General features: G+C 42.7%; 1 protein-coding gene across 1 annotated transcript in view; it reads left to right on the forward strand.

The window, feature by feature from the left end:
• The first annotated feature begins 332 nt into the window (after positions 1-332).
• The window catches only part of LOC311227713 (protein tyrosine phosphatase type IVA 3), a 41,745-nt gene continuing 28,872 nt past the window's right edge, over positions 333-13,205 (forward strand). Inside the window, exons 1-2 of the mRNA XM_084313477.1 lie at positions 333-466; positions 9,798-10,442. Coding sequence (XP_084169603.1) covers positions 10,317-10,442 — 126 coding nt within the window. The 5' untranslated portion in view covers positions 333-466; positions 9,798-10,316. The remainder of the gene's footprint in view (positions 467-9,797; positions 10,443-13,205) is intronic.

Below are 13,205 nucleotides of genomic sequence, written 5' to 3' on the forward strand. Positions count from 1 at the left end.
TAGAATATCCATGAACACAGGTGTGTGCGTTGTGCTGAGTCCAAGGTGGCTGAATCCCACTAACGGGGACAGACAGCCCTGCCATTACTGTAATTATAGACCAAACCCACGTCTAGCCCTGTGTAACCACTGTGATTGTAGGTCAAAACACCTCAGTCTGCTCAGGCAAGGGCATACTTTTCATCAAGTGATGGGAGGAGAATTTGCTGACTGCGCCTTTAACAGAGATTTCTGGCAACAAGTGGCACAGTGTAGCAGCAGGGCGGGACTCCCGTCTATCCAGTCTACTTCTATAGTAGACTCTTCCACGACAGGCGGGCTACACGCTGCTGCTAACCGGTCTCAAGTGGACTAAACCGGGTTCGAAAAGGGTTGTTGTTGGGACTGTCGACCGGGGATGTTTTTAATATGAACGTTTCGGCTGCTGCAGCGTCCAAGCTGGTTTCGTGGAGCGGTGCTCGGCCTGGTGAGTCAGCGGCGGTCGGAGAGGAGGAGATGCGGAGGAAAGAGCACTTGATTCGGGCAGCGTGCTCCGGTCAGCCTGCATGCTGGGGGCTGTCGTTGCTTCTCCTGTCGCTTTTCTACGCGACTTTTCCTTTCTACTTATACAACTTTAGTGAACGTGTCTATGTGTGTGTGTGTTCTGAGCAGTGTTCTGGTCGTGTCTGAGGGGGTTTCCCCTTGTCAGTTCTACAAGGCAGCGAGCGGTGGTTGTTTTTTCTTTGTGCGGGGCAGCACGTAGCCAAGCCGGGCTAGACTGTCTTCACTGGGCCGCCCGTCGTCTCGAACGGGGAGAGAGGAGACAGATTTTCTAACATACAGCCTAGTAGCTACAATGGGCCTAAATAAGTTCAGTGTTAATTGTGGATTCCCTCATCGTTGTAGGCTATATACAAATAAAAAATAAACTTGTTGAAATACCAAACCATTTGATCATTAAACTGCAGATATGTGTATTATGTTAGAGGGAGGGAGAGAGAGAGGGGGCTGGGTGCTTGCCATGGTAAGGGCCTATTTCATAACATCTGAGGTCTGAGCTATTTTGTTACTTGGAAAACCCTTTTAGAATGACTATTTACAGACAGAGGGAGGGAGGCACTCTGACAGAACACAGTCACACGTACACACGCACGCCTAGGAAGACTGATCATGTGCATTGCTTTAGGATTATTATTATTATTATTATTATTATTATTATTATTATTATTATTATTATTATTATTTATTATTATTATGTGAATGACAGCCATCAAAGCAGTCAATCCAGTTATTATTACAGTACAAATTTGACATTTTGGCCATAATTTATCCATGTGAGTCTCAGTCAAGCAGTCAGCCATCCAGCATAGTGTTTTTAGTCAACTTAGTTGATCTATCAGCCAGTCAAATGGGCTACCTACGTATACCCAGTCAACAGATACTAGTCAGTCAGTCAAGTCAGTCAGATAACAGTAGACCATCTTGTGTTTGGGTCTGCCTTGATGACTCACACACGTGGCTGTCAAACATACACACACACACACACATACACACGTGCGCCCACCCACACATATTTTGACACTAATTTTGTCTGTCTATGAGCTGTTATTGTCTCTCACACACACACACACACACACACACACACACACACACACACACACACACACACACACACACACAAGTTAGTACTAGTGGCTTCAGAGGAGCAGATCTGGAGTCAGCCTGTCTCTTCAGTCAGATGACAGTGTAAATAAACAGAGGACGGAATTGATTGCCTGACGAGAGCTCATGTATTCATCAATCCTCTGTTTTGATCCAGTGAGGTCAGAATGTACATAGATGCTAGAGGAGCCTATAGTTATAAGCTGGATATGACCACCTTCACATATCAAACGCTTTTAATGACGAAGTTTGAAGGATTTGATTGAATTGACAGTAACAAACCCAGACTGCCGGTGTTAGGTTTGGTGCCTTGCTCTACCTGTTAAGCTACACAGGGAATGGAAACCCTAACCCTGGCAGTCAGGGGAGGAAACAAACTTTTTGGCTTACCAGCCAACTGGCGAGTATCTGATTTTTTTTACCAGCCAAACAGATTTTTTACCAGACAAAAAAAATCGCTAATTGTGATAATTACTTCTTTGTATGTCAAGCCGCGTCAATGTTGTGTATGCATCTGGGTAGGCACACTGTGCCTTTAAGACAGCACGGTGGTCTTACGACAGTGCTGTGAAGTACCGTCAAGTGTTGTGGTAACGTCAGTTGGGTTGGTGTGCTGTTGTGCACAGTGCACTGGTTGAGCTAGCCCCTTTCGTGACTGCGATGTGCAAGCCAGGGGCTTTTGAGCATGAAATAAAATGTCTAACCTTACGTCGTAGTCCGGTGCTTTTTTGGAAACATTATAGTCATAACAGATACACCTAGCTGGCTGCTTTGAGCACACAGGGCTAACGTTAGCTAGCAAGCAGCTATAGCTAAAACGCTAACTAGAAGCTAACCACTGTTTACAGTTCCAGTAGACTAACATTACACCTCTGTGATTTAAATGTGTCCTTAGTAACTTATACTCAAGGGTTGTACTACGGTTGGATGCAGTTCCCCGTTGGTCAGTCTGTCTGTTTTCCATCTTCTGCTGTGTTTAACGTTATCTGTTTGCGAGTGCTCCTGATGGCTAGCCTAGTACCGCGGGACTTTTATTATTATATGTCCGCGGGTTGGCCAGTACTGCGCAAACGTTTATTAAACATTATATGTCCGCGGGTGGTCTTGTGCAGTGCTCTCGTGGCACTGTCAACTAAAGCGAACACTCAGAAGACGCGCACCGTTTGCCAGTGCAGTGATTGCAGAATGTTTTATTTTTTTGTATACTCGCCAGCAGGGGAGGAAACTAACTTTTTGGCTTATCAGCCAACTGGCGAGTATCTGATTTTTTTTACCAGCCAAACGTAAAAAATACCTGCATTTGGCGGGTAAAGTGGCCTAATTTCCTCCCCTGCTGGCAGTGTTAGAGCCTTGCTCTACCCATTTAGTTCCAGGAGCACTTGCATATCCATTAGATCCTATAGTTAACATGATTGTAATGAAGCTAACATTGTGGTCTATATAGTGTAGTTAACAGGAGTGTAGTGAAGCTAACATTAGGTCCTGTAGTTAACAGGAGTGTAATGAAGCTAACATTAGGTCCTGTAGTTCAGGGGTTCTCAACCTTTTTGCTGCCAAGGCACCCCTGTGTTCAATAAAATATTCCAGGGCACCGCTACATACGATAAAGACTTTTCCGGTCCTATCTTTTTTGCTACAATGATGACAAAAGGGCTTGCTTTCAAAATAATGTTTATTTAAGAAACCGGGAAACACATTTGTGTGTATATGCAGGCTATATAATGCATTATTAACAGGTGTTTCAGGTCTAAATGGCTTAGTACGGTTGACATTACACTGCTTGTAGTAGTAAATCAAATAGCATATTTCTTTAAATAAAATTACAGAAAATTATCACTAAAGTGCTATCTGTTGCAGCTGCACTGTTCTCCATAAAAATAGCATATTTGGATAAGTGTGACCATTTCACAGAAAAGGATCACCAAGTTACCATTTCTCAAAAATATATAAATAAATACAGAAAATAAGCACTCATTCACTCAGTGGACATTTCTAGCTCAATGCGAGGTCTGCTGCTGCTGGCTAATAATACGGTCAATACGTGGGGAGATCTTTGACAAGGCAACACGCATGTCATCCTCAAGGCTCAACTTGGCCCTATATTTTGTTTTCAGAGCCGTCATGGATGAAAAGCCAGCTTCACACAGATATGTGGTGCTGAATGGTATCAACACCTTAACTGCTGCATCATGAGATACTTGGTACTCAGCACCACACTCTGAAACGAGCTCTCCAGGTGGTATCAGATGAGATTTCAATGAGTTCTTCCAAGAGTTTGGATGGAGATGTGTCAGGAAGCTTTGTCTCAATGTTGTCTGTGAAGGTTTTTTTTATCCAGAGTAACTTGGTGGTTCTTTTCTGTGTTTTATTAAATAATGATTTTCAGATTTTGAGAAATGGTCAAACTTATCCAAATATGGTATTTTCATGGAGAACAGTGCAGCGGCAACAGATAGCACTTTAGTGATAATTTTCTGTAATCCAAAAAGAATTACATTTTATTTTTTATTATTATTATTATTATTATTATTTATTATTGTTTTTTAATCTCAAGGCACCCCTGGCAGCTCTCTGAGGCACCCCTGTTGAGAACCGCTGCTGTAGTTAACAGGAGTGTAGTGAAGCTACGGTAACATTAGGGTCTGTAATAATAATATAATGCAGGATCTGTCGCAGAGGTCTTTATTGGCATGCAACGACACTCAATGTAAGCGGCACACACACACCGGAACACACACGCATGCATTGTCTTTGTAGGATCGCCGATGCGATACTTCTCTGCGCTTAACCCATCCCATCATCCTTCCCCCCCAGCCGGGAGCAGACGCCTGGGGACCATCCAAGTGCTCCTGCCCGTCTTCGTCACTAGATAACGTTAGCGATCTGTTTTGCATGTTTTTCTATTGGGTTTCTCTTATTGGGTGGGGGAACCCTTGCGAGCACGGGGAGAACATGCAAACTCCACACAGAAAGGCCAGAGATACGTCCACCATGGGTAACTGGCATCATGGAAACCTGGTCCCCAAGCGGGAATCGAACCCTGGACCTTCTTGCTGTGAGGCGACAGTGTTAACCACTACACCACCGTGCCGCCAAGTTGCTAACATTAGGGTCTATAGTTAACAGTGGATTGTAATGAAGCTACGGTAACATTAAGATAAGATATTCCTTTATTAATCCCCTTGGGGAAATTCCAGCGACACACACATACAGCTCATTGTCTCATTAATAATAATAACAACATCACAATCATTACATTTTTTACAGTAACAATGGCACAGCATAAATTCAAACAGACATTGACACATGTCATCTACAGAATGCCTGAGACGCCATATGCGATAGTCGGGCTGCATCAACAACAGAGTAGTTAGACAAAGTGTTGTTGCGCCAGGTGGGCGGGAGGGAGGGAGGGATGGACTAGGATGGATTAGGGTCTGTAGTTAATAGAATTGTAATGAAGCTAACATTAGGGTCTATAGTTAACACTTTAACTGCCGGAAGACGTGTTTAGGCATCCTTCCCCGCCATGCTCAAGTTGCCGAAGACGCCGTAACTCGTCTTTGGCCTGAGACCCACCAATCTGGTGGCCGATCGGCGCAATCGCCAAACAGGAAGTTACTTGGACGATGTGCTGTTCACCCATATTACTTCCGGGCACTCTGTATAGGTTCCGGCACTCTAGCTCGTCACAATACATAGCGATCCGTTGCCAATAACTCGATAAACAACATGATTTGGACGTATACTATTATACAAGCTGGAAATGGACCGGATATTTCTACATCCCATAATGGAAAACTGTCTACCCCACGCTGATCGCCCAACGGCCCGCGGAGACTGGGGTGAGTTTTAGCGTGTAATATTTCCGTGTTCGACACTAACTGCTATGATGAACATTTGACCCACATTAGATGAATGGTATAACGCTGCCCACGGAATTATAAACGCCCCCTCGCCCATCCGGTCAACATCAGATGACGTGTAGTAACTTCCAGAAGTCCGTCCAGTTGGATTTTTTATATCGCGCCGATTGCTATCAAACTGTATTTGATCATAACTGATCATCAATATAATGCATTTGGGGCTATAAATCATGTTCTGGAGAAAGCTGCAGAAAGAGATGAAAACATACTTATACTTTAGATCATATTTTAGTATGAATATGTGAATGAAAAAGTTTAACGTTCATACACCCTGAACAATACATATAGGACATTGAATGGGCCCTAATAATGGCAATTTAGCAATAGAATTTAAAAAGTTATAGCCCTGCAAAGAAGGGGAACTTCTCCATAGACAAATAGAGCTGGCAACCTATGGTATATCATGAATTTAGCCTTAGGCAATCAAAGTGTTAACATGATTGTAATGAAGCTAACATTAGGGTCTATATTTAACCAGGAATTGTAATAAAGCTAACATTAGGGTCTGTAGTTAAAAGGGGATTGTAACACATGTCTGAATAACTGCTGATATGATTAGCCTTCATTCAACAACCTTCATTTATAATGTATATGAGACTGATAAAGTTTCTAAACACTGAATAATTTATTATTTTATCATAATCCACTACTAGCGAGGAGGATTTTAATATATTTAAAATCATTTTAAAATTACAGTTTTTTGTTTTTATACCACACTATATTAAAGGGACTATGCAAGATTTTAAATAATTTGGGATAAGGAGCTTGCACACTAAATGTTGGTGCCTACAGGTTCTCAAGGTGTCTAGTTTCCAATGATAACTTTACCTTTGTTGAGCTGCTACGACCTCAGCGAGTCAGTGATATCGGTCTCATCGCTGCTTCCATGTCTTCCGCTCCGTTAAACACATTAAATAACAAGGAAGCAGTGATGCAGATTGTCGAGCAACATTTAAAAAATAAATAATCATTTGAAAATATCGATACTTGGTATCACTCTATCAATATAATATCGGCAGGCAAAATATTGCTCTAGTCCTCAAGTCTAGAGCTAGAACGAAGAGAGAGGTATCATTAGTCTAGAACTAGAACACAGAGAGGTATCATTAGTCTAGAGCTAGAACAAAGAGAGGCATCATTAGTCTAGAACTAGAACACAGAGAGGTATCATTAGTCTAGAGCTAGAACAAAGGGAGGCATCATTAGTCTAGAACTATAACAGAGGTATCATTAGTCTAGAGCTAGAACAAAGAGTGGTATATCATTAGTCTAGAGCTAGAACAAAGACATTATTAGTCTAGAGCTAGAACAAAGAGTGGTATATCATTAGTCTAGAGCTAGAACAAAGAGTGGTATATCATTAGTATAGAGCTAGAACAAAGAGTGGTATATCATTAGTCTAGAGCAGTGGTTCCCAAAGTCGGGGTCGCGACCCAAAGGTGGGCCGCGAGCAGCCACGGGAGGGCCGCGAGATGATTAAAAAATAAATAAAAATCAGGCCACTGAACTTAGAAGCAGGCCAGGACAGTGTTTCTAGTTGTATTCTAAAATTCTATTCTATTGTATTCTAAAATGTGACTATATGGTTTTATATTAACTTAATAAATAAACAAAAGCGAAAAATCTACTTATTTCAACGAACATTTCAAACTAAATAACAGATTATGCACATAAAACACTGAAAACAACCGAAGCAACAATAGTATTTTAATGAGGCTATTATTATTATTATTATTATTATTATTATTATTATTATTATTATTATTATTATTATTATTATTATTATTATTATTATTATTATTATTATTATTATTATTATTATTATTAATATTATTATTATTATTATTATTATTATTATTATTATTATCATTATTATTATTATTATTATTATCATTATTATTTTGCAACAAGTTAGCCCTCTCATAAATAGCACATATAAATGAATAACTAACTTGAACTAACTTAATAGGATTGAAGTGATATTTGGCTTAATAAATCGGTCGCCTGGCAAAAAAAAAGAGAAAAAAAAGCCTGACGATGTGCATTGGGCTGCGGCTCTCTGACGCCTTATTTTCTGGGTCCCGGCCTGAAAAGTTTGGGAACCCCTGGTCTAGAGCTAGAACAAAGCGTGGTATATCATTAGTCTAGAGCCTAGAACAAAGAGAGAGGCATCATTAGTCTAGCGCTAGAACAAAGCGTGGTATATCATTAGTCTAGAGCTAGAACAAAGAGTGGTATATCATTAGTATAGAGCTAGAACAAACAGTAGTATATCATTAGTCTAGAGCTAGAACAAAGAGAGTGGTATATCATTAGTCTAGAGCTGGAACAAAGTGGGGGTCATTAGTCTAGAGCTAGAACAAAGAGAGTGGTATATCATTAGTCTAGAGCTAGAACAAAGAGTGGTATCATTCAATAGAAACTAGACAACTTGAGGAATTTATAGTCTACTAAAACGGCAAACCTGAGGTACCTCTGACACCGGTATTTGAACCCAGGGTCTCTGCAGTGGTAGGCGAGTGCTTAGACCTCTAGGGGCCAATGGTCATGATGTTAGTTTTTCAAAAGCGCTGTTTCAGCCGTCCACACATTTAAGACATAATTTTTTTTGAAAAGCTCAGTTTTCAGTGACTTCTGTTTCCTGTTCATATGGACAGTGTTACGAAGGATCAGATTAAACCGAGTATATATATTTATTTGTTGATATATATTGAATAGTATTTGTATATCGTTTGATATCCCTTGTATATTCCTTGTACATATACACGGAATATCCCTTTAGCCTACTATAGCCCATAATATCTCATTCTCCTATTGGACAAAGGACCAGGCGCCAGGGGACCAGCCCCCGGAGCCAAGTTCAAAGTTACCGACAAGACATGTCTGTACTAGCCCGGCCCTGCCCAGGGATACGGCGACAGAAATGAGAGTGGCACTATTTGTTCACCGTGCATATAAATATGGCGTAAGTGAATACAGAGGCACTTAGTCAGAAACTTAGTAACCAACGTGAAGCCTCACCCACGATACGACGTGCGGTGAAGTATGGCCTGTTTGGCCCCAGAATAGCATTGAGACCGCGTGCGAATTAATAACTGAATTGTCAGAGTTTGGCACTGTACCGTCGAGTGCGACGTATTTCTATTAAGTTAATAATAGTCTATGGTGTATGGTGCATCGTGCGGTTAGAGTTCTAAAGTGACCAGCATCTCCAACGCTTCCTCGTGTTAGCTAGATTCTTATCCAGGCTGGGCCGACCACATGGCGCTTTCATCCGAGGAGATCTAGGCGAGGACCGAATGGACATGTACACTGGATTACCTACCCGACGTCTGCATAGCCCTGTGCGGCTGGAATATATATTTGCTTTGGTACTGTGATTTGTGGAGCGGATAATCGCCGACGCCTGTGAGTGTTGGATTTACCCCCGAGAGGAGTCAAGGTCGAGTCGGCGCTCAGAGAGCCTGAGGCCGCCTAGCTTTCTTCACTGTGGAGCTACAGCCTACAAGAGAACCAAGCTGTATTCGTCTGCGGATCAAGAGTCTATCGCACTGTCTTCTGTACTCGAAGTCTCCCTAGATATCGTTGACCAGACGTTCTACTACCGACAGCTCTCCTACCCCCCCTGCCGGCTTACAACCGGGAGGACCCCTTCCAGTATATCCCGCTATATCATTAAGTGTACCATAGATATAATTCCCTAAGAGCCAGGTTGTATACTTGCCTCCTGCGTAACCAGAGAATGGACATTCAGTGTTGATTTGCCTACGAATACTAATTTGCCTTACAAGTGCAATCAAATGTAATATAAGTATCATATGTACCTTTTGCTCCATTAAATACTTGATTAATACCTTTGACTGGAACCGATTTCATTGTGGGAAGTGTTCATCATATTCATATATTGTGTACTGTATGGCCAGTAGTTAAAGTACATAAAGCGGTAGTGGTTTAATGATACCATACTTATCAATACAGTCAGGGAATTGTACCCCTCAGTTACAGACAGGATGCCAAAACAGAGAAAATACTATGTTTTAAAAAATATATCCATATAGGTGTGGACATGGCCTAACAAATTCTTGGTTGACTAAAATGAAACCGACAGACTGATGGACTAAGAGGGATCAGCCCTCAACATGATTCTGATATTCATTCCTTCCATATCGCCCAGCAACCTTACCTCACCCCCTCATACCGGCTGATCTCTCTCTCTCCAACTCTCTCTAGGTGTGTGTATTTGATGGCGTTTGTTCAGAGAGCAGGGGACTACTGTCAGGCACAACATCCAGCGGCGTAGAGAACCAGACCAGGGGAGGGTGTTCCGCGCTCTGCCCGGAGAGAGGCACTGATCCCTGGGTACCATTGCTGAGAGGGCCTCCATCTGCTACCTGGACTTCCACCACCACCAACTACCACCACCACCACCACAGGCCTTGATCTCTACCTCAGAGAGAGACAGACAGAGGAAGGGATTAACACCCACCTAAAGCTTTCTCCTATCAGACGCCCTCTCCTCCCACTGGGTCTCTTTTTAGCATACTTTACTTTTCTTTGGTCTGTTTTATTTTTATGTCGCCGAGCCCAGACAAGGAGAACCATAATTCCCAACCAGACAGACAGAAAACAAACACTGACGTTCATGGGACTGGATCCTCTCATACCTCCTGAACAGCCAATCAGTGACCCTGCCTGCAGGGGAAGGGGGTGGGACCTTTTTTAGAATTGTTCGTGATATAGGTGGTAACCATGACAACACTGGCGGTAACCATGGCGCGGGTGAACAGGCCGGCCCCTGTGGAGCTCAGTTACAAGAACATGCGCTTCCTGATTACCCATAATCCCACCAACTCTACACTCAACAGCTTCATCGAGGTGAGAAAACACACACACTCACTCACACATTCTGATGACAAGAAATAACCATCTCACAAAAGGGAATTGCTAATTTGGAGAATAACACAGCTAGCTAAGCCTTTTGACGCAACCCTCTTGTGGGAGGTTTCCAAATTTAGACAAAGTTGGAAAACAATGGGCCTCATTCACCAATACTTTTTTTTTTTTTTATTCACTTTTTCTCCCATTTTCTATATTTTCTCCCATTTTCTATATTTTCTCCCATCCCAATTTCGTATCATCCAATTCAACCCTCCCCTGTCACAAACGCTGTTTCTTGCCTCCCACAAGCCGGCTGCAATGTGGACTAAGTCATACATAGCACAAGTCCCCTCCGGTACTTGAGGTAACAGCAGTCGCATCTTTTCACCTGCGCAGCTCGATCTCTCAGTGGCGAGGAGTAACGCGTGGGAGGCTCACGCTGCCCCCGACACTTCCTGATTCTACTGCGCAAGCCCACCAACCGACCTGTAGGAGTCGCTGTCCACAACGCCCGATCCCCACCCATCAGTTTCCCACCCCCTAATACGGCCAATGTGTATTAGTATGAACGACCAGCTAAACTGAAAGCAATGTGGAGCGCTGGGCTCGAACAGGCGAGCCCAGCGTCTCCGCATTCGTGGCGAGCGCCTTGCTCACTACGCCACGTAGCCACCCTATTCACCAATACTCTTATATATTTTTCTTATATTTTGTCTTAACGTCTGTTAACACATTGAGTGCCACGCCCCTTCCGGGAAGTGACCGATTCCGTGCCGTCCATTAACCCCATGTAAACGTAGTTGTACTTTGTAGACCTAAACCAATATTTTATAGTATAGCTATGGTTCTAATAACGCCGTCGAGTCTCACTGAGCTGCTTCTGGTCAACGTGCAAAAACAGATTCTTTTTTCATCCGTACATTTCCGTTTTATACCGTTTTGAATATGAACATAGTCCGGCCGCTTCTGAGCAATTCCAAGGAAAAGACACAAACAGCGTTTTTGTGTAATTCAATAAACACGTTGTCATTTTTCGCCTGATTATCGGATCTTCCTGAAATCAACGCTAGATCATCACTATTATCCTTTGTCGTGCACGCATGCAATGTGATTTAGACCGGCGCCCCCCCCCCCCCCCCCCCCTCCCCTCCTGCAACCCAACGGAAAACAGCCAAACAGCTATAACACAGATAGCTTCTATCGCAGTAGAAATAAATATCAGATCAACGCAAGCTTTCATATATGGTGTCCTTACCTGGTCTCTGAAGTAATGAAAAAAAAAGAAAATCCAATAATCTCATCGCCATTCCAGTTATCCACAGCGATCGTGCCTCCGACGTTGTTGGACATTGCTCTTCAACGGGCGGGCGGGGTCAGTAGTCCAAAGCATCCCTACAAGCGTGTGTTTTGCCGGAGTGTTTAGGACCCGCGCCCATGCCGCAGCTCGGTAGAGAAAAGAAACCAATCTGTTTCTAACGGGGTGCATTACTGGCCGAAGGCGTTAGAGGGCGGTATAATACCGTCTGCCAGCTCAGACACACTCAGAACAGTATGCACAAGGTGCCCCGCTGAATTATGAATGGCAATAGATAATAAAAGAAATACCATGACAGAAACGTAGATCTACGTTTTCCGGCACTCAACCGTCGGGCGACAGAAACGTAGATCTATGTGAACGGCAGTCAATGTGTTAAGAGAAAAATAAGAAAAGCCACCGCCGCATTCATCAACCCGTTCTTAACGTCCAAATCTGTTCTTACCCAGGTGTATTGAATGATGAATCCCACTCATTCTTAAACTGAAATGCGCATTCCCATTCAATTAATTTGCATACAGACTAGGGATGCACCGATCCGATATTGATATCAGATATCGGCCCCGATATGACAAAAATAGCTGGATCGGGTATCGGTAAAAAAATAAATAAATAAAATAACAGATTTCTTTTAACCCTTTCACTGCCACACGACAAAGGGTTGACCCTTTCACTGCCACACGACAAAGGGTTGACCCTTTCACTGCCACACTACAGAAGGTTAACCCTTTACTATCACACTACAGACGGTTAACCCTTTCACTGCCACACGACAAAGGGTTGACCCTTTCACTGCCACACTACAGAAGGTTAACCCTTTACTATCACACTACAGACGGTTAACCCTTTCACTGCCACACGACAAAGGGTTGACCCTTTCACTGCCACACTACAGAAGGTTAACCCTTTACTATCACACTACAGACGGTTAACCGTACAATACACACCATCCAACCAGAGTGGATAGATAAATGCTCCAGAAATAAATAAATGAATAAAAAAAAAAAAACGTAGACTTACTTGTAACCGAGAGATTTGAACCTGTGACCATTGACCATAGGATCTAACCAGTTGAGCTAAAGGGTCCGACGTTGACTGCGACCGACTAATCCATAGTTTACACTTGTCAAAAGCCAATTGCGCAGTCATTCAGTATTGGCATTAATACATGATGTCATGCTAATACCGTCATGTTCTACATTATCATAGGACTACTATGATACCCAATAAAACAAGTCATTAGAATAATAGAAGCCTACTTTGCTGGAATGATTAATTTTGCACATATACAGTACATGTGTGTGTGCTCGTGCACTGGGGCTGCTTGACATAAGCCTTTCGCCACCCATATTTATTTCTGGAGCATTTATTTATCCACTCTGGTTGGATGGTGTATTGTACTTGTGCTGTATAATAACAATACATTTGAATCTAATCTCATTTTG

The sequence above is a fragment of the Notolepis coatsorum genome, assembly GCF_963971535.1.
Source record: "Notolepis coatsorum genome assembly, chromosome: 4".
In the NCBI taxonomy this organism is placed as follows: Eukaryota; Metazoa; Chordata; class Actinopteri; order Aulopiformes; family Paralepididae; genus Notolepis; species Notolepis coatsorum.